At 44.7% G+C, this 22,329-nt stretch overlaps 1 protein-coding gene across 3 annotated transcripts; it reads left to right on the forward strand.

Annotated features, from left to right (window-relative positions):
- The first annotated feature begins 1,243 nt into the window (after positions 1-1,243).
- On the forward strand, positions 1,244-21,985 carry SETD7 (SET domain containing 7, histone lysine methyltransferase). 3 transcript variants are annotated; one of them, XM_075090551.1, is made up of 8 exons: positions 1,244-1,377; positions 6,608-6,737; positions 11,603-11,804; positions 13,687-13,876; positions 15,492-15,573; positions 16,711-16,828; positions 17,121-17,278; positions 18,276-21,985. In XM_075090551.1, exons 1-8 carry the CDS (start codon positions 1,338-1,340, stop codon positions 18,454-18,456), a joined length of 1,101 nt encoding a protein of 366 aa, XP_074946652.1. In that variant the 5' UTR covers positions 1,244-1,337; the 3' UTR covers positions 18,457-21,985. The 3 variants fall into 3 exon arrangements, 2 of the variants coding, with proteins under 2 accessions (XP_074946652.1, XP_074946654.1); XM_075090553.1 differs by having other exon boundaries at positions 18,257-18,339; XR_012660250.1 differs by lacking the exons at positions 15,492-15,573; positions 18,276-21,985.
- Positions 21,986-22,329: the final 344 nt, after the last annotated feature.

Here is a 22,329-nt window from a genome sequence, read left to right on the forward strand (position 1 = left end):
TCAGCGTAGACTCACCAAGTCCTTCAGGCTGGAAGGGACCCCGGGACGTCTCCACTCCAACCTGCTGCTCACAGCAGGGTCAGCTCTGAGGTCAGATCAGGCTGCTCAGGGCTTCATCTGGTCAGTTTTTAAACAACCCCAAGGATGGAGACTGCACAACCTCTCTGGGCAGCCTGCTACACTGCTTAGCTGTCCTCATAGGCAGCAAGTTTCTCCTTATGACACATCTGAACCGCTCTTGTTTTTGGTAATCCTTGTTGCCTCTTGTCCTCCTGCCACTGTGAAGAGCCTGATTTGTCAGTAGCACAGCTGTTAAGTGCTGGTGGGCTGCTGTTGGGTCCCCCTGAAGCTGTCTCCTCTGTGGGCTGAACAAGCCCTGTTCCCTCAGTCTCACCTTGCAGAGCACGTGCTCCAGCCCCCGACTGTCTGGGTCATCTCTGCTAGGATGAAGGAGATACCTCCCGCACTCCCAAGACAGCATCTAGAAGACCTAGAAACACTCTGAATTTCCTTTAAGGTGATTGCTGCCTATTGTCAAGCTGTAGTGGAGAGTGAGGTCCCTGCAGTACACCGAGGCATGTGGTGACAGAGCACCACCCTCACGTCCCCTGGGTTAAGAGGTCTCAAACAGCACCCACCACTTGGGGTTGTCACCCTTCCTGCAAAACTGAAATCCGAGAGCCTGTTCTGGCAGTTAAATCCCTCTATGTCAAGATAGGAGCAGTTCTTGGCATGAGAAGGAGAAGTGATATGATGGTGCTTGTAGGAGGCCCTAAGGAGGGCTACTTTATGAGGTGAACTACAGATGTGGAGCAGCAGTTCCAGGGCGCTGTGCTGGCCCTGTGCAAGACGAAGCTCCCGAGGTGGCCGGATGGGTTGGGGTTTTCCTGCCGTCTGTGCCGCTTTGTACCATTTTAGGAACGTTCTCCGGCAGCAATGAAGGCTTTCCTCGTGCATTTGCTTGAGCATGACGTGCGCCCCCTCAGCCTGGGCCTCGCACGCGTGCGCGGGGGGATACAGGCGGACCCGCGGCGCCCGCCGCCGCTCCCGCCGCAGGTGACTTTGGGGGTAGACCCACACCCGACCCCGCCGCCTCCCGCACCAGCCGCCATTTTGCTGCGGAGCGACACCGCCTTCAACCCGCTGTCCCCCCCCCCCCGCCCTTCGGGCAGGCGCCGCGCGCAATGGCCCCGCCCCCGCCCCGCCTCTCCCGGGGGCGGGCGGGACTCCGGGGCGGCCCCTCCCTCAGGGGCGGGAGGAGGCGGTGCGGTGCGCGCGCGCCCGCTGGGGTTACCGCGGCTGCGCCCCCGCCTGCCGCCGTCGCCACCGCCACCGCCATGGACAGCGACGAGGAGACGCTGGAGGAGACCGTGGAAGGTACTTGCCTGGGGTGGGGGTGGCGGCGGCGGCGGCGGCGCGGGTGCCGGGGGGCGTGGATCGGCAGCGGCGGCGGCAGCCCGAGAGGGGCGCCCGGGACCGGCGGCAGCGCATGACATCAGCGGGCTTATGCAACGGCCGCCGCCGCGCACGTGGCGGTGTGTGACCGGTGAGGCGGGTGGGGGGCTGGAGTGGGGGGCAGCGCTTGGGCGGTGGCGGCGGCCCTGACCCCGGCTGAGCCCGGCGGTGACGCTTGCCCCGCTCTTGATGCAGACACACACACACACCTTTCCCGCCCACCCCCCCCCCCCCCCCCGCCCTCGATGGTGTGCTGCCGTGGCTGCCGTGTCCCTTTGCCCCCGCCCCGAGCCGGTGCCGGCGGTGTCGGGCCCCCCGCGCGTTCCGCCCGCCGCAGCCGGTGCGCCCTTTGCGGTGTGTACGGCGGGCCGTCGCCCTGCCCTGTGCTCGGGGCCGCCGCCTCTCCCGCCGCACGGTGCCGGCGCCGGGCTGCCCCTTCGCCTTCCCTCCGAGCCGCCCTGCAGGCCGCCTGCCCGAGTCTCCTTTAGCCCGGCGGCGAGGCAGTGGAAGAGGAGCCCTTCCTCCCGGAGCTCAGCTGGCTCCTTCGGAAGCGGTTCGTGTGCTGGGGTACACCTGTCCCTAGCGGGTACTCTGGGCAGTCCCTCCCGCAGGCCACGGTTCCGTTAGTGCAGAAGGAAAAGGAAAATAAATCAGCAACCGGAGGAAGCAACCGTGGCCATGTACGTGGGCAGCGGAGCTGGAGTCGAGTCACCCGCGTCGGAACGGGGAGGCCCATCTCACGGGCAGCGTGCACCCCCCTTTTGTGCCAGCCTTCTATGAGCTGAGAACTAACCCTTTAAGAGTTTTTAAAACAGAGGCACACGCTTCTGGAAGGCATCACTAATGGAAACCCTGGCACGCAGCGATGCAACTCAGCAAGGCGCTGTCATCCTGCGAGGCGTCTGGGAGCACGGTGCGGGTTTGCCTCGTGCAGCTCTCGAACAAAGCGTGCCAGCCGTGCGTGGAGGCGCCTGCTCCCCCACGGAGCCTCGCGGGGCATAGGCCTGTCGGAAGGAAGGGGCAGTCCAGGATTTGCGGCTGTCGGGATTAAGCACACAAAGTCAGGAGCTGCCTGTGACAAGGTGCCGGTAATTCCCATCCCTCGGTGGTGGGCTGTTTGTATCTCGTGGCAGGAGGATTAGGCCTCGTAGCACATTTCTCCAAAGAAGACATCGAGCGCAGCAGCTTAGTTTAACAACAGATACCAGCTAAGCAGCTGCTGCTAGGATCTGGATTTATTGTCTAGGTATGTGGTAACAGAGCCGAAGAGAAGCTTTGTTGTGGAAAGCGTGGTTGTGAGGGGAGTGAGATTCTTCAGGCGAAGGGTGCTATGGATGAGGTGTGCCCTAAGAGATGTGTCTTTTCCCCTCCCTTTCCTCCCTGCTCCTCAAACCTGTGGATTGCAATTATGTCTTGGGCATAGTTTTGGCACTCATATCGCAGGTTAAAGCGTTCTGCCATATCGTGGACTCGCTTAGCATTTCTCTGGGATAAGGAAATGAGTTTTTAAAGCATATGCTGTTCAGCAGTGTATATGAGAGTATGTGTTTTTCTGAGTGATACAGAAGCGGGGCGCTGTTTGGGGGGGAGAAGGCTGGCTGGGCGTTTTTGCACTTACACAAAGATAGTTAGGAATATGACACAAATCAGCACTTTTTTTTTTTTTTTCAGGGTAGGGTGGGGTTGGTTTATTGTTGTTATTCCTAAAACACCCATCTGGGATCTTTGTGGCCAGAATCTTTTACTGATGATGCACACTGTAGGTCTTCTGTTAAGTAATAGTAATGCTGACAGTAAAGGGCTTTTATCTTTGGTTTGTATACATGAGTGTGTTTGGTAAGTGGCCCCATCGTGCTGCATTGTGAGCTAGCCCCTATTGGTGTAATTCATTTTCTTGAATAGTTCATGGTCTGAGCTTAAAAGGAGATCTTGAGAGACCCTTAAAGGAGGAACAGAAGCGAGCTTTTACAGTAATTTAAAAATACGTTTAGACATTTTGGGTTTGTTTTGACAAATGGAGGAGAGAGGCGAGGAAGGGAAGTGGAACACTCTGTTTTGCTGCCACTGAAATAATGAGGATTTTTTCCATTGACTTCATCTGAAACAGAATCAGAGCCTAAGGCCTCAGCTATGTAGGAAAAGTTGCATCTATGCAATTAAACTTGAAATTGCTTTTTGTCCCCCTATTGACTAAGAGAGACTGAATGTCTCTTGTTTTGTTGGGGTGGGGGATATTCATTTTTTTTCAGTAGGGGAAAATCTCTGGCATATTAGAAGAATTGGATTCTTTGTACTATGGCTGAGATTAAGACTCTGTATAGAGGCCATGGGATCAAAGCTGGCCATTTAAATCTCTGGGATAGTCTGCATCCCACTGTGCAAAACTCCTGACATGTGTGCTGTGTATAAGCATGGCAGCTTTTGTGTTGGGCTTTGCATTCCAGCAAAATCTTGACAAAACGGAATAGCCACGGAGACAAAGTTGCAAGGGGTCTTGGGGGGGATTTTGGGTTGGTTTTGCTTTTAATAGTATAATGTACCAATACTGTCAGTATATTTTTTTTAAGCCAAGCATTTCATAAAAGTTTTGCTCCCATAGTGAGGGGAAAACTGGTACTGAATTGTTTAGGGTTTCTTAACTTATACCAGTATACCATTCCCATATTGATAAAACTGGGGCCTTTAATTAAAACCATAAATCTTGACGTAGTTGTTTTTGTTGTAAAAGAGGTGTTCATGAGAAATGAGAAGGGTCCCAACTGAATGGGAGGAAAAAAAGCATTTCTTCTGTTTGGAATGAGCAGCATGCTGCCCTTTCTGTTTTAAAGGGTTCCTCTTCTAAGTTATTAAAAACCTTTAGCTGTGTAGCTTTTTTTGTCCCCTACTTTTGCTCTCTCTTTTTATGCTCTTCTCTCAGCTTGGGCAGTAAGCAGTGTCTGATTGGTTTTATTAACTTTTTAAACTTGTAAATGTGTTCAATCTAGCGTGGACTGAGAACTTCATTTAAGAGCGTGGTGATGTTTTGAGAGGTGGGTTGCTACCCCGAGAGGGGCAGGTCAGCTCCCAGCCACCCAGCTCTCTGCCTTGGTGGTGGAATGCGGGGTCAGCCTCCTGAACAAGCAACAAAACAATGAAGGGAAGAGTTTTCAGCCAGCTTAGTGACTTGTGCTACTTGCAGAGGGTACTAGGCAAGTGCCAGAGCAGGTGCGAGAGAAACTTTGGGGAGCACGCAGGGGAAGGGTGGAGGAGGGAAGCTTGGCTTTTGTATGAGTTCAGATATCTCACCATTATCTTCTCCTGTACACCTTTCTAGGTGCGTTTCCATACTCAGTGTAATGAGTGCAGGAGATGGGTAATAAATCTGCACAGCCTTACTTGGTTACTTGGAGGCACATTCACTTAACTCTGTCTTTGTGTCTCTCCTTTTTTTTTTTTTTTTAATTAAATTTTACTTTTAGATAGACAAAAGCTTGGAAATATATCCTGATAAAGCATACTGTGCTGTATGGTATTCTTCTGTCAATCATTCTGGTATTAAAAGGCTAGGGCAGATTGTGTGCCTCATGGGAGAGGACTTCTTACCCAGATGCTGCCCCACATCCTCACCATGCCCTATCTGTGGTGTCCCTGAGGGGCTGTGAGGCATCCCAAGGAAGCAATACCTTATGTTGATGTGAGAAGAATATGTGGGCGTATGTGTGCCCCCTGAGTACCCTTGTCCCCGCAGAACCCTGTGGACCTGTTGCAATCGGGGCACAAATAGATAGACTTCTGAAGCCACATGGGTGTCTGGCTTTTCCCACTGCTGTCTGTACAGCTTGTTTTCTCTCTGGGCATAGGACTCAAGGTTTGGTAATACTGACGTGCCTCTTGTTGCCTGCATTAGCCTGGGCTGTAGTTGCTCCCGCTCACACTGGAGTTTGTTTCTGCCTTTCCATAGGCGTTTTGAACCTTTTCAGTGTAGGGCAAATTTGGTCAGGGAAGAGCTTAACGCAAAGCCAGTAGAAGTAGATGCGAGTGCTGTCTCTCATCTCTAATAGGCTTTGTACTCATCATCAAGAGACTTGGGGGATCAGAGGTCAGTTTTCATTTAGAAATGTGGAAGAACATAAATATGCGCTAGCTTTTATTTATTTGTCAGTTTTCATGCAAAATTTATACCTGCTAAAATGTCACGATGGGAGCTTGTTACACCTGCACCTGGTGTGTCACTGTGCTGAAAGCAGCCCTGCTGAGCTTGACATCTTCATTTGCAGTCGGAGCAGGGTTCTGCTAGCGCAGTGCTAAGGGCTTCAAGTTCACACAGGTAAACAGGACAATAACAATTGTTTAAAACACTCTTCTTACATTCTCTTTTGGCTTTGAAGAGGTAGATAGAGACACAATAGGAGCCTTATTATGCTTTACCTTTATCAGAGTTGGCCAGTTGTATTCTGTAAAATACAGACCCACGCAGATGAGGATCCAAGTGTGTCACCCCTCTGCTTTCCCTATGTGCAACAGCTGTAATGAAGAAAACTGATATGGCTAGGAAAGGGGACGGGATTGGGGGTGTAATGTGAACAAATCAGAAAGGCACTGGAGAGCAGCATTTAGAATATGAAATAGCAATTTGACATACTGCAAGGGTATATAGATATTACAAACTTTTATTTCTTTAAATTCCTCTGGATATAGCTACGAGGTGGCATACCCACATTGTTGTAAGACATGTATTTATCAAAAGAACAAACTAAACCTTTGCTTACTCAGTGGATTGAAGTCTAGAGCTATTCTGTTCTCACCAGGAAATACATATTTTAGATAAAGAATTATTATATTTTTTAAGACATATATTAACAGAAGATAGAGTAGTATGAACCTTCTTTCTGTTAGAACATGGTTTTTTGCTTATTATTCTCGTCTGTCTCTCATCCCTTTCTTTCTATCCAGACCCTTTTTATTTTTCTCTTACACGAAGTGTGTTACACAAGTACAGACTTCAGTTGTACTGAATCTCCGATCACTGTTCCTAACAGAAATGTTTTGATGCGGATTACTGTTTTGTACTAGGGAGCTATTGCGTTTCAAGCGTCTACATAATCAGAACAGGTTTGCAATTTTATATCATGTTTAATGTGTTCTTTTGTTCTTTGTCTGGACTTTATTTCAGGGCATCTAGATGATGATGGGTTGCCACATGGATTCTGTACAGTCACCTATTCATCGACAGACAGATTTGAGGGAAACTTTGTGCATGGAGAAAAGAATGGCCGTGGCAAGTTCTTCTTTTTTGATGGAAGGTAGGCACTGACTGTTCAATTTTACTTCTATATTCTGCCTCCTGCTTGCAGTGATACAAAACTAATCTACATTGATTGTATGCTGCTGAGTTTCTGGATGAGCTTTCTCATTAAAAACTGTATCGGGAAAATTTATTTACAGCTGCTGTAGCCATGCCTTTGTGGGATTGGGGGATTTTTATGTAACATGATGCCTGGAGTGGTTTCCTGGTGGGAGGATGCTGTGGTGTGAGCTCTTTTAGCACTGTGGAATTACGAACTAATTAGAGACCATAAGAAGTGGGAGGTGCTCAGGGCTAATGGAAACCATGCTGACAATGATTTGGGCCACAAAGTCCAAATCCATAACTGCAGGTGGAATTCTTTGTTTATCTTATAGCCCTATACAGAGACTACAGCTGGACTGGGAGCTCCCTGTGCCAGACCTCACGTGCAGGTGTAGGACCTTGTTAGAAAGGCTTACCCCCTGCTTGGTCTTGGGAATTTTTTAGTGGTTAAAGGACTGAGTTAAATACGGTTTTGTTCCCAACTCTACCTAATCATCTGCAAGTTGCTTGTGGCCTGATTTATTTTAAGAAACCCCGTATAATTTCCCCTCTCTTCACTGGAATTGTGACAGTGAAATTGGGCTAGTCTGTGCCTATGCATGTGTTTTCATCTCAGGTCTTCATAATGAACACCTTGTACGTCTTCTTTCTTTCTGCATTTCTTTCTGCAGTTGCTCAGAACTTCCTCTAAAGGAGCAGCAGATGTATAAAATGACACGATTCTTCATGGTTTTGCAGCTGTTGGTGGCACTATGAATAGCAGCCGTTAAACTGACAGTCGTGCCGGGTCTACTCTCCTCCTGCTCAGAGAACTTCTGAGCAGGAGCAGAGGTATTGTGCTGTCTCAGTGAGTCAGCTCCTTGTCTGTACTCGCCTTTGCAATTGCTTCATACTGGGGATTGTGGGTTTTTTTTTTTTTTTCATGAGAAAGATAATATATTTATTCAGTTATGCAGAAACTGATCAGGCCTCCAAGCTTGGATGAAGAAAAATCCCCACTGTTGTTAGTAATGGGCTTATTAAATCTTGTATGAGTAGCTGAAAATCAGTACTGCCCAGCAGCTGACCTCTCTAAAACAGCCCTTTTTTTTTTTTAAGTTGGCAGGCAGTGTCTCTATGGACACATGTACATAACGCTTCTGTGCTCGTTGATCTCAGCACAGCAGTTGCTGATTGTACAGTCAGAGAAACTGACCCACTATTTTGTTTGTAGGGCTGCTCCTCCAAGTAATCCAGGGTACAGGCAGTGCTCTGTAGGAAAACTGAGGCTGCTGCTGAGCCTGTTCTGTACCCCTTTAGTGTTGCCAAGTCTCCCTTTTTTTTTTTTTTTAAATTTTCATAGCCCTTAAAAAAATGGAAGAGTTGGCTACTGTATGACTTCAGGAACTAGCAGAATGAAAATAGACAAAAATAGTCTGTAATGTGGCTTTAGAAAATGGGATATTTTTATAAACTGCCCTAAGCTTATCTTAATTTAGCTAAAGCAGCCTTAACTAGGCAGTGACTACTTACTAAAGATGTTGCAATTTACCTAGCTATGCCCAGCTGGCAAGAGTAAGTCGCTTTCTGAAGTGGATGGTTCAGGTGTCCTGATGTGTTGCAGGAAGAATGACCTGGCATAAACCAGGGCATGCTGTTTGCCTTAACTGTGCCATGGGCAAGGCTGAGTATTTATGAAGAATAGACATGGGTTCCCAAAAGGTCTCAAAACACCTGTCCCCTCGCAGTATTGTGTGCTTCAGTGCAGTAAGTTAGCTAGTTTCAGCGTTCCTGGATCCATTTCTCTCACAGGCTGCTGGTTGAGGCTGACAGCTGAACTGCTGTAGGTCTGTTGTTTGGGAGTAGCTGAGTCCTATCAGTCACTGGACTGTCAGCAGTGTAAGCATTGTCATTTTCTGGGCATTGGGAAGTAGGATTGGCTGCGTGGCTGCCTCAGTGAAAACTTTTCCCTTTACTGGAATAGCTGCGCCCTTCCTGTTGATTATTTAAGGGAGTGAAAACCTGGAATCAAGTACCAGTTGTTTTTTTCCTCTCCCTTTAAAAATCCAGCAAAAGCCAATTTATTCTTTTAGAGAGAGAAGTTTCACCTCCAGCTGGGGTCACATGCTTGAGCTTTCATTGGTGCTAACGCTTGCTGGGGTGCATTTTACAAAACACTTTGTGCAATAACTGCGAGCCTGGGAGCTGTGTTTGGCACAGAGCTGCAGCTGCTGTTCTCCCTTAGCTAGAAACTCTTAAACTGACATCTCTCAGAACACAGTAGATAAAGGTATTATTTTTAAGAAAGTTTTCAGTGTTCCCATATAGAAGGAAAGGTGGGAGATCAGGGAGTGAGGGATGAATGGATCAGGGTCTATAGATGTAACTTAATACCTGGAAAGATTGCAGTAAGTATTTCACTGTGTCCCCGTCCCACCCCCCCGCCCCAACTCTGGTTTATTTTTCAGGTAGTAGATATTCTAGATCTCCTCTAGGCCTGGTGGATAATGGGAAGAGAGTACATCTGATAAATCTTGACTTGAGTAAAACTTTACATTATCACAGATATGATAGTCTGAGAAGCAAACCGGAGAAATATAGGCTAGTTTGGGGTTTGTATTAATACAATTTTTGTTTATGCAAGACACAGAAGCAATTTATTCCTCCTTGTGCTGGTCAGGTCTTAGCTGCAAGCATTGTGTCTGGCTGCAGACACCATATACTTTGAGAACTTAGAGAGAGAAGTTGGGAGCAGGGTGGAAATAACTCAAAAACTGAGAAGTGTAAAAGTTTCAGAAAACCTGACTTTTTAGGCTAGGTTGAAAGACATGGAATTCTTTCTTTAGGTATCTTTCTTTTGATTTCCTTAGATGTTATGAGAGTAGAAAGAGATGGATCTTTTGGACGTTGTTTGGAGCCTAATACATGGAAAGAAAGCCTACGAGATTTGAGTTACAGTTAAAAAAAAGATATTTTTTCCAGTGCTGAAGCACTGTTGTAATTTAGCAACCTGTTAACTTCAGCTAATATCATTACAGGTAATAAGAAGGTTTTTTGGTCTGTTTCCTTACATAAACTGGGGGTGGCTGCTTCTTTTGAAGAGTAATCCCACATGTGGACTCTGTGTGTGTTGCTAGCTACAATGAAATTAAAATATGGTGATCTGTGATTAAACTAGAGGAGAAAGTGGTGTCAGTTATAGTTGTAAGTGCACAGAGCTCTGGTCACAGAGCTCATCTGCTCTGATCCTTCCGTGTGCTGGGGTGCCGTAGCTGTCTGTGAAGCTCTGTAGCAACCTGGATCAAGAAATTAATCTGACTGAAAAGGAAAATAGGTTTCCTGCCCCTTCCTGCTCTGTGTCTGGTTTGCATTGAGGCTTTTACTGTGGTGTATTTTCCCAAGGAAACCTCAGCCAGCTTGCCCAAATTATGTAAAAACAGAAAGTGAAGCTTTAGAGACAAGAAAGTTAGCTCTGAGAAAACATTCCTCCTACAACTCTTGAAAATCTGTTTTGTAAAGTTTTGTAAACGTGTAGAGTCATGTGCTCCCAGACACTGTTTGGGCTTATACCTTAGGCGTCTGCATCAGAAAAAGAATTATGTAGTGAAAGTATGTGTACTGCCGCTGGCTGTTAGCTAAACATGCTGGGGTAAAAGCTAAACAGTTTGTATTTCCTTATGTGGGTTCTAACCTGAGAAAGAAATAACTCAGTAGATCCTTTTTTACAGTTATGCTTTTGTTCTTTGTGGTTTATCTCAGCCGCCTTTTTTTAAAGAAGGGAGGCCAAGCAGATTGCAAGGTATTATTGTGCCCCTTCTAAAGGGTTTGCAAGACAAAACTGAAGTGAAACGTTTCTTTTTTCATATTCAAGTGCAGCACTAGTTCTGTTTGACAGGCTGTGTTCCATTTTAATAGAAATACATGAAAAATGACAGTGCTTTTACCAAATCTGGTACAGATGGCTGCTAGGTATATCACTAGGGAGCTAACACTGAAGAGGTAGGAGGCTGCAGTTTGTGCCCTTTTGCGGTCCACCTGTATGGCAGTTCAATTTCATCGCACCAGAGGGATGTCAGTACAGATCCAAACATAGGAGGTAGAAAATCCGAACGTAAGAGTAGCCTGCTTGAGTGATAATTTCTTCATTGACTATGAACATCTGTTCACTGCTGTAATTTGCTACCCCAGCCTACAAAAACTCAGCAATGTTAATTCAGATGAATAATGCTGTGCCCACACAGCGCACCCTGGTGAGAGGACAGTGTAAGTTGTTCTCTGCCTTTGGAGGTTCGTAGAAAAAAGTTTGGGTTTCCATCTTGGCTTTCCAGAGGAGTCAGGTTTACCTCCCTTTCCTCATGCACCCCTCAAGTTTGGTTGAAACTAGCAAACACGTCAGAGTTTCAGATACGGCGAATAGTGATGCCTGGCTGGGGGTGGAGCAGAGATGCTGGAAGGGGCGTCCCAGCGAGAGAGCCCCGGCAGCCGCCGCTGAGCCTTTCAGCATACCTTTCAGTCTGCCTGCGCATAGCTGTGCCTTGCAACAGCCTGGGCTCTTGGGGAGAGGCCACCAAGACAATGAAGAAAAGCTGCGATCATCGCAGTGGTGGTGAGCATTTCAGGGAGGGTTGTAGGGTACTCAGCAATAGCAAACCAGGCGTCAACAGTTACCTCCTCCAAGGACCAGATTTTCTTGAAGGTCTCCTCTAAGCCTCTCTGTACCAGTAATATGTGGAATGATGAGCAGAGGAGCAGGGTTGTCCTGTGCCTCATGTCGAGGCTTTGGGCTCACCTCTTAGAGAGGTGAGTAGGCTTCTACTGCTTTCTTTCTCTCTTTACCAGCACCCTGGAAGGGTACTATGTTGATGATGCCCTGCAAGGCCAGGGAATCTACACTTATGAGGATGGAGTGGTCCTTCATGGCACGTATGTGGATGGAGAGTTGAATGGACCAGCCCAGGAGTATGACAGTGACGGAAGGCTGATATTCAAAGGGCAGTATAAAGACAACATTCGACATGGAGTTTGTTGGATTTATTACCTGGTAAGCCTGACCACCTGCTCTCTTTATTCCAAAATAGCACCATTATGTACCTTTCTTTCTTCCCCAGCTGAAACAAATATCCACCATGACCCAGCTATCCAAAAGTCAACACACAGAAATCAGGGTGGAAGTTCTCTGCATTCTCATTTTGGATAATCCCAACATACAGTTAAACCTTTCCAGTATTGAATGTTTGCCCAGGTAGACAGGATTCAGCAAGGCTGTGAGATGCCTCCACTATTTTCATCTTCCAGGGAACCCAGCCCCTTGGAAGTGCATTTCTGTGTAACTCCTTGGGAAGGGTGAGCTGGGGATTTTGCCGCTTCGTAGTGCTGACTGCAGGTGAGGACCATGGGAGCCATGCAAGCTATTGCAACCTGCTGCTCTTAGTTAACTATGAGGGGAGACTTTGGCCACTTCTGCAGGGTATGTTGTGAAGTCTGGCTTCCCCCAACAAATCAGATGTAGATTTTCTTTCCTAAATTTTAATTCCTATTCAGCCTTACACAACATGCTCAACTTGAACCTTTCAATCTTTAAATTCTGCTGAGGAAGGTGAAACATCTGCATGTAATTAAGCTGCTGGTTAGAACCCAGTCTATTTCCATGCTACATACTGCACATACTTTAGTTGTAGATTAACGCTCACGTTGGCTGTTCATTTTATTTGTTTTCACTATTGCGGTTAAGGATGTGTGTTAGAATCAACAAATGCTTGGTGTACGCTGCCAAACAAGTGGCAGTTTGTCGGTTCTAGTGTATAAAATACACACAGCTGGCCCTTCAGGTCGTTTGTCTCCTGTTTCATATTCCAGCTGACAAAGTGTTGCTGTACCTTCTGGAAATGTGGATATTTAGAGGTTGTTTATCATTATCATCTTGCCAGACTAAAGGATGCAAGGTGAAACCTTTGCTGTGGAAGTAATTGTTTATGCGTGGTTGGGTGCACGCTGCAATGTACACAAATGTTTACGCAAACTTAAGGTTCGGTATTCCTTAATATGGTATGTTTGAAGCTCTTTCATCCTTGGAATTGGACAAAATGATGCCACTCTGAAACAGAGTCTGTGCACAGTGATCTTCATCTAAATTGGTCTGTTTCCATATCACACCTGCTGTTTTTGCTCCAGGGCATTATTTGAAGATGTTTCCTTGTCCTTTGTGAAATAAACACCTGAAGTCATTAGACCTGTGCTAATCTATGCATCTCATTCCGCAGTTCTGTAAATAGACCTAACTGGAGTTGCAGGCAAATCGCAGATGGCAAAGCCCAGGGCTAAAATATGTAATGCTTAGAGAGGAAAAGTGTTGCTGATGATGGCTTTCAGCAAAAGTTCTTCTTGTCTAGTACCACCTGACATCATGGAGAAGGCTGGGGACAAACTCTGCAGTCATCCAGCAAATTTTTTTTTTTTTTTTTTTTTGAAATAAGCTCAAGTCTTTTGATGTACCATGAATTATCAGTGAAGTTACCACACAGCAAGGCAGTGTGGTAACTTTTCCTTTCCTCCAGCACAATATTATAGAAGGAAACTCAGACAAAGTTTCTGTGTGGCTTTGAGCCTCGGTTCGCAGACTGTTCACGTAAAAACTTTGTCGGTTGAAACTCCGTATGTGTGTCACATGGAAGGAAAGACCCTGGGTTTTGCCTATTTTGAACAACATAGAAAACTCCGTTCATTTCTTTTATCAGTTTTACCCTGACTGGAATACCCCAGCTTCTCCATGTGTCTGTTTCTCATTCCTTTTCATGATCTTACATCTGAACTTACTGTAGCTTAGATTGCTTCTTTAAAAAATTGGGAAAAATCTTTTTCATTTACTGAAGATAGTAAAGTATAACTAAATGCTCTGCCTTTTTCTTTCTTGCCCGTGCTTTCAGGATGGCGGCAGCCTTGTGGGAGAAGTGAATGAAGAAGGGGAGATGACTGGAGAGAAAATAGCCTATGTGTACCCTGATGGAAAGACTGCATATTCGGGAAGGTTCATAGATGGAGAAATGATAGAAGCAAAACTGGCAATGCTGACATCTGTAGAGGACGGCAAACCTCAGTTTGAAGTAGTACCAGGCAGTAAGTTCAGCTAACACAGAAACTTGTATTCCTGCTGCTAGCCCTTTGCCGCAAACAGCTCGGTTTCTATAATGTTTCCCATTAGAGGCTGTAAAGGCTGACTGTGATGAAAGAATAAGTCTTAAGAGTGAGAAGCGCTTTTTCTAAATTATAAAGTTGGACAGAAAGGCACGTGGAACGATGACTTTGCCCTGGGAACAAATGGGAAGTGATCCAGGCCAGTGGTGCTGCTGAACTGCATTTCATAACCCTTCACTTGCATGCTCACGGGCGCAGTCCTGCTTGTCGCCCACACCATTGCCGTCTGTGCCAGCATGAAAACCTGCTTAACCGTGTTGATGCTGGCACTGTTACAGGCTTTGTTTTGTTAGTAAAATAACTAAAAGTGGAGAGGGAGGCCATGGTTTGGTTGTAGCTCTGTCATTTGGGTTTGTGCATGGTCTGGCATCTGTGTTAGAGGGCTGAAAGGACACAAGGACTGGAATTAGTGAACTAGATTCAGTTGTTTAACAGTCTGTCTAGTGCCGCTGATAGAAAGCGGCTATGAAATGGTTAGGGTCAGGGTGATGCCTTTGGCCCATGTAGCCAGTGCTCCTTCTCCAGGGCAGTGGTGGCTTGGGCCTGTAGTTCTGGAGTGATTTTGTTGCTCTGAGGTGTATGTGATGTTTTGGACATGAGTGGGTTAAGCTGCAGACAGGGCTGTGAGTAATAAACAGGGACTATGCTAACACATTTACTGTTTTGCCAGCAAAGGTTGTCTCACTCAATATGAAATAAGAACATAAAACTCAGTGAAAAGGTGTTGAGAAGCAAATGCATGTGACTTTTTTTAAATCTCTCAGTTGTGATAGCAGGTCAAAATTTAACTTAAAAGATACCTTCTGAGAGTGTACAGTTGTACTTTGTAAATAGGATTGAAATACACTTTGGAGGAAGCTGCCTTCGGCCAGAACAGGTCTTGGACACCAGGGACAATGGCTTTATACCAAACTTTGTAATATTATGGTTTGGGGTGGGGTTTTTTCCCCATCTTTTTTCCACCTGCATCTTAAGCTATCTCCCAGATAGTCCTCTGGCAGTTGATTATAGAAGGATGTAAGGATATAAATAGAGCTGTTCCATGAGTTGCTTATTAATGGCAGGAAATAATTGACTGTAGCAAGTGTACTTTGTGATTACTGCACATTATCTTCTCGCTGAAGTCTCTTCAGGATTTGGACTAGAAAATGTTTCATATTCGAAATAGTCCAAGATTTTTTAATAAACATTGTGTTACTGAATATATACTTTAAATTTTGCTTTACTTTTTAATTTTAATTAGAGACCCTGGGAGGGTCAGTTTTGTAAGATTGTCCAGTCCTTTAAAGTTGATAGTTATCACCTTCTTGAGATAAGATTGCTACTGTAGTATATTAAGGGGAAAAATAATCAAGAAACAGTATCTCGCTGAAGACCTTTTACAGGTGCAGTTTTGTAATATCTTTTTTTGGGAACATAACATTTATTTCTTGCAGTCATTAAAATTTAATTTTTGAATGTCTTGATTAAGTTAAGGGTTGCGTGCTTTCAGTACTGCTGATTAGTTTATTTCCTGTGTTGATTTCTGGTTTTTTAGGCCCAGTATACAGTTTTGACAAATCTACTTCATCCTGCATTTCTACAAATGCACTTCTTCCTGATCCTTACGAGTCAGAGAGGTAGGCTTTTTTTTTCTTCTCCCCTCTTTCAATATTGTCCATATTTCTTCACTGTTACATATTCAGGGCCTAATTTTGCAGACCTTTCTCACTTAAAAATTTTTTTAAAGTATGTAAGGGTTTGTGAAATGGAACCCATTACTTCACATCAGTCAGCATTAGACTTGATTGTATTTCTTTCTGATTCGTATGATAATATTGCACTCAAGTGGATAGAACACAGCAATAGTTTTTAAGAGATTAAATTAGGATAATGTCTTGGCATTTCAAAGAGACGTTCAGTCGAGTCCTGGTCTCTGCTAATAGCTCACATCTACAACATTCTGACAAAAAAAGTACGCTGTTCGCTATTTTCTAGGTGCACAACTAGCTTCAGGTTGCAGTGCGCTGCATTCAGTGTGTCTCGCTGGATGGCATGCATTGTACAAAGTCTTCTCCTCTCCCTACAGATGTAGCAAAGTGGCAAGAGTAAATCATCAAGCTGGAGGAAAGTGAGATACTGTTTGTGACAACCCTGTAATGTCAAAGCACATTCCTCAGCAATTGTCTTACCGTAGTCAGTCAGTGATACCTCTTCCGTGGCTAGTCCACAACTACACTTTTTACCTAGACTTTTAAGAGGCCTTGCTCTGTAGATATCTTGATTGTAGTCCTTTACTGATACTCTGAAATATCTAAATAAGTGATTAGTAAAATGCTGGCATAAATTTACATCAAGTGCTTGAAGGTCTAGGGCTTCACCTTGAAAACTCTTGCTCAGTGGAGTAATAATCTGTGCACATATACTCCAGCAACCTCAGCTTAGTGGGGACCTCTGGGATTCTGGTATGTTGTTGAGGGTGTTCCTGAGTTGAAGCCATTGTTGAGGAGTAATAGATTGGCACTTTAAAAAAACATTATTTTCAAACTAATAGATAAAGTCAGCCCCCTCTTCCCACCAAATCTCCTTTTTGCCAAAACAACAAGAATGTGTGGAAGAGAGGAAGGAAGGAGGAGTTGTATCTGGAGGTTCTGAATTATTATTAGTTTTATTATTATATTGAAGTATTAGTCTTTTTGCTGGTAGTGTTGTGATAATACTTCTTGAAAATGAGAACTGTAGCCAAGCACTAATTCCACGCTGTTTTCCCCTTGTAGGGTGTATGTTGATGTCTCTCTCATTTCCAGTGCTGGAGAAGGATTATTTTCGAAAATAGCAGCAGAAGCCAGTACGGTTATGTCCTTTTATAATGGAGTGCGAATTACACACCAGGAGGTAAAGGACAGAAAAAAGTCAGTCTGAGTTTTCATTGCTCCTTCTGAAATCTTCTTATAGTAGGACCTTATACCCACCCCCTTCCTACCCTTAAGATTTACCACGATGGAATTTAATTGGAAGAAAGTGCATGTTCACCTATGTATATGTAAAAAAGGGATGGTTGTGGGGATCTTTTTTCTTAATGACTTACAGGAAAAGCTCTAGTTGCATATATTTGAATGTTTGTTTTCAAACTGCTGGCAAAGGTGACCACTCCACACACATGCTGGATTTTTGCCTTGCAAACTAGGTAGACAGCAGAGACTGGGCCCTCAATGGAAATACAATATCCCTGGATGATGAAACAGTCATAGATGTGCCAGAGCCCTACAACCACGCCGCCAAGTACTGTGCGTCACTGGGGCATAAGGCTAACCATTCTTTCACTCCAAACTGCATCTATGACCTGTAAGTAGAGTCCTGTGTTTCAGAGTGGAAGCTGCAGCCCAGTGGTCTGGGCTCACAGGGTGTTTCTGGGCGGCTGAATGAGGAGCAGCTGGTAGGGCTGGGAGTAATGGGTCCAGGCACCAAAGGAGTTCCTGCTCACCTGCACCAAGTTGGAAACCAGCTGGCATTGTGGGTGCTTGATGTCTCTTGGGACTTACACCATGGAGTATCTTGAAGTTCGCAGCTGTGTTAATTTTGTCATAAACTTTAGGAGCTGCCTCTTGGTTCTAAAATGCATAAGTATAGCTCTCTTAATCCTAGCTTGGCTAGGACTGCACCATACTTGCTGAATTACAGATGCTTGACCAGCACCATCAAATGTGCTGTCATTTCTGAAAATCAAAAAATAAGCATCTTGCTGCTCTGCGGTTGGTGCAGAGAACAAGGAAACTTTTGATATATACATATGCTCAAGGGTATAAATATTTTCAGACCAATGTATAGACAAACAGATCTGTGGAGATATATATGTAGAACATAGCTTTTCTTCATTAAATAAGCCAGTTTCCTTTACTGTGGGAACCTGGGAGAAGGTGTACAGCAGTATGTTATGATTGTTTGGTAGGTAACCTGTACTGAGGAAATTAAGATGAGCAATTTTCCAAGCCCTCCAGTTTCATAATCTGTACTGTTTTCCTGTCATGCAGATGTTTACCTCTGCAAGCCCAAGGCATGTGGCAGTGAATAACTTTGGTTTATTTATGTATTACAAATAAGCAATGTTGCAGGACTGTTGAAAAATTGCAGGTAATAGAGCTCCACAAATCTGTGTTAAATTTTTTTTTTGCCCTTATTACTTAAGTCATTACAAGATTGACGCAAAGCAATCTCTACTCATCTGCTATCAGATTGTGTGTTATTACTCTGAACTGTGAGTGACTCATGAAACTGTAAAAGGGGCTGACAGAGCCTGTGAATTGACAGCTAAGCCTAGCGAAGGTGTTTATTCTTTGTCTAGGTTCGTTCATCCTCGTTTTGGGCCTATCAAGTGTATCCGTACCATCAGGGCTGTGGAGAAGGATGAAGAGTTGACAGTGGCTTACGGATATGATCACAACCCCGTTGGGCAAAACGGGCCAGAAGCACCGGAATGGTACCAGCTGGAACTGAAAGCTTTCCAGGCTGCCCAGCAAAAGTGAAACAGAAGCTCCTTCTCCATTCAGCAAACTGAAATAGAAACTTGGATCTATGCACTACCTTTATACTGAAAACTGGACAAGCAGGGATTGATTGTTCATGCTGTTGCATCATAACTTTGCATTCTGTGTTAAGAGATAAGTTTCTTGCATACTAACTAGGTTTGACTGTGTTACTCATAGCAGATTTAAAATTAGCTAGTGTTGCACCAGTCTTATCTGGAGAAATTATTTAATATTCTATACGAGACGTGATATACTTTGGTAGCTTCTGCTTTTGCACCATATGCAAAGATGCCAAAAGACTAGACAGAAAACTAAAATGGGTATATCGTTCACTTTTAGTCGGCAGACTTAGTGTTGCTCTCTATCTGCCTAGGCATTATTGTGCAACTGCATTTTGCATATATGCCACTTGTGATGATAACAGTAATATTTTGATATTCTCTAATAGTAGCATAATTTTGCCTTTTTAAACCTTTGATCTGAATCTTGCAATAGAGCAGTTTATTTATTAGCGTATAGGAGGCTGGGTTTTAACTCCCCTTTCCTCTTGTCTGAACGTTGTTCTTTCTACAAATCCTCTTTTGCAGGAGAAAATCCTTTCTCACTAGTGGAAAGGCTTATGTGTGTATGTGAGAGTGCTGTGTGTCGGTCTCTGTGGCTCTCTAAATAGTATAGCAACATGTCCAAATCTAATATTTATCTAGCCTTTACGGCTGGCTTATTTTATTTAATTTATGATTATGACACGCAAATGAAGCTGTTCTTTGCATGAAGATTTTTTGAAAGGAGAAAACGGTTTCACTTTTTGAAGGACTTTCAGAAGTACGTGTTCTGGAAGGCAAGCACGTGACTTGCATTAGTGTCCGTGAGCTGGTTTGTGTATTTCACCTGTTAACGCGGCCGGTTCTCAAGGCACAAATTCTAGCAGTGAGATGCTTGCATCTCACATGAATTCTCTTAAAGAGGGTGTACGTATTTGAGGGCAGGCTGTAGAACTTGGTTAAGGAGCGCTGTACCTTTTGTATGTGTTCAGTTGACAAAGAATATAGCCTTGTAGCCACCTTTTAGTAGTACTGGTTTAAGACACAGTAAATTAATATAGCGTGAGCTATCAAAATACGATTAAAAAAATAGATGTGAAAAGATTGTTTTTGAAAGACAAACAATGAATGTAAAAACATCACTCACTGCTCATATTCAGAAACATCAGTCAATCTATAGCTGCTTTGCAGCCAACAGTGGGGGCTTGTGAACATTCATCTGCAGGGCTGTGTTCTGGGGTTTTTCAGGGGTAGGGAAATTGTGCAGTTTTTCAGATACTGTACTGGTCTTGCCTAATGCTGTATAAGAGAGAAATAATGGATCATCTTGGTCTGGATACCGGAGTTCTTCTGGGACTCCGATGCTCTCTTTTTGGGGTTAGCAGCTTAGGAAAAACTCAAATGCATTTGCAACACTTTCTTTAGATGTTTGTAGTTTAAAAAATGTTTGTATATATGTAACATAAATGATTTGGAAATCAGACCTACCTTTCTATTGCAACACATTTTGGTTGGTTGCTTGAACGGTTGGAGGGGTCTGGCTGTCTGGGTAGCTAGACATGGAGAATGTATTGGGTTGGTACCTGCAAGTGGAAGGATGAGGTTGCTCTTTTGCGCAGTCTGAGAATCCTTGCTTTGGTACCTGCACCGTTAGGAATTATTAATAAGAACCTCTCTAACCTGGGGCTCTGTTTAGTCCCTGTGACTGATCACAAACCTTTTCCAGCACCTCACCATTTAAGCTTGCACAAAAGCTACTCTGTGCCTGTGTTGGCGGCGGGGGGCAAGCAGGCTCAGGGCTTTTTGACACTCTTCCAGCAGTGATCTGAATGTGAGCTTTGACACCACCCATCTCCTTGCGCTGGAGACTCAGGCCACAGCTCTGCTTCTTGTCCAAGGCGTGTGGCTGGCCGAGGTGACAGCTCAGGGACTCAGCTGAGTGTGCAGAGACAGAACTGAGCCTCACAGGTGAGGGAAAGTTCTCTAGGGCTGATTGGCAGTGCAGCTTCAGAATGAACCTCTAAAAGAAACAGGCATGTCGTGATGTTTCCCTCCCTGCCCACAGGTCATTATTTTAGATCATTGCTGTTTCAGGCATTTGCAGAAAAGCATGCCCCTCTGGTAGGAAGCTGTTGTGTGCATCTTGTGGGTTATTCTGCCAGGACCATGAAGTTTGCAAAGTTGAGGCTTCTGTTGAAGTGCAGGGAAGAGGAGAGGGAAGATACATGACTGAACCCAGCTGTGAATGGATGGTAACTGCTTCCACAGTCTTGATAACCTGCTTTAGACTGCTGGCCTCTTTGTGCTTCCTAGAGAACTGTGCTTAAAATGTTCTGATCTCTAGAGCTCCTTTGGCTTCATTCCTGCTGAGTCTCTGATTCCTCTGCTATCTCCTCTTTGTGTGGAGTTGCTTATGTTTTAATAGACTTGTCAGTCTTCACGTTGCCTGATTTTTGAGATAAATACAAGGTAGGTGCTCTTTGCACATCAGGTTTGAAGGACATCCTAAAATAGGGAAATTCTAGGAAAAAAAGGCACTTGAGGTATCCTCTGTTCTCTCAAAAGTTGTTACTTTGGTGACAGTCAAGCAGATTCTCTTACTCTTCTCTATGCTTGTAGCCTGGTAGTATGCCACAGCTGTGGCTATTGTCTCTGTTAGCTCTACAGTCCTTTTTCTCTCTGCTCTGTTAAAATCTATTGGTCCTCCTATAGATCCCTTCTTCAGTGACCAACCTTCTATAAAAGTTGTGATTATAAAGCTGCTTTGGCTTGATTCAGGACCAAGCCTTTTAATTCTTCTTTGTTTTCTTTTTCTTTGTGGTCTGTTAGATTGGAGATGGTTGGGATGGTTTTTACCACTGAGTAGCAAAAGGTCTCAGGGCTCAGTGTGTCCTTCAGAGGTTTTTGAGGTGTGCGTTGGCAACCACAGGTTCAAACACAGGTTAGTTACAGAACTCCAAATAATGCCTTAACTTGGTCAACGTATTGCAGCTCAGCTTCTGGGGCTCACTAGATGGCGAGACCAGCTTAGCAAAACTATTTATCAGTAGTAACATGAGACCCACACCAAAACGCAGTTTTAATTTGGAGCAGAGGAAGCGGTCATTTTGCAAAGCAATTTGAGTCCATTGAATGCAGCTGACTATTGGTGAATATGCAATAAGTAAAGAAGCTCCACTTCTTAGAGTCTGGCCAAAGACCTGTCCTGCCGGCACAGAAACTGGAAGAAGAACTGATGCCTGTTAGATGAGCCTGGGTGAGCAGCTGGTTATCAGAGTACCTGTTCTGACTAAAGAATGGCATAAGAGAACCTGGAACTGCTGCTTTTTTCAGGTACAGATCAGTTCCCAACACCTGCCTTTGGTCTGCAGTGCTGCACGTGACTCCTTGGTGACGGGAGTGTTGTTACCTGAGCTCCTTTATGAGAAGGAGCCTATATCAGCCTGTCTCTCTGCCTATCAGACAATCTGCTGATTGTCTCTTTTAAAAAAAAAAAAAAAATCTTAAATGTATCTTCCTACTATGACAGCACTGTGTTTTGTCGCCAAGAGTAGAGAAGCTTAGCTTTTGAGAGAAGTGGTTAATCTTGGCGACAAGAGAGCATGAGAAGCTGAGAGCTACCTGCTGCTGGGTCACTCCTCTGGACAAGAGGGAAAAGGGCTTAGGCCTGGGGGGGTGTCTCAAGTTGAATCTCGTGCTATAATTTGACTCTTCGGGATCTATCAAAATACCTGATTTTCCTTCACAAATCTGAAAGTTTTTTTCCTTTTTTGGGGGGGAGGGGGGATAATAATTTTTAAAACTCCTTAACCTATGTAAATACATGTAA

This window comes from Phalacrocorax aristotelis, chromosome 4 (genome assembly GCF_949628215.1).
Source record: "Phalacrocorax aristotelis chromosome 4, bGulAri2.1, whole genome shotgun sequence".
Classification (NCBI taxonomy): Eukaryota; Metazoa; Chordata; class Aves; order Suliformes; family Phalacrocoracidae; genus Phalacrocorax; species Phalacrocorax aristotelis.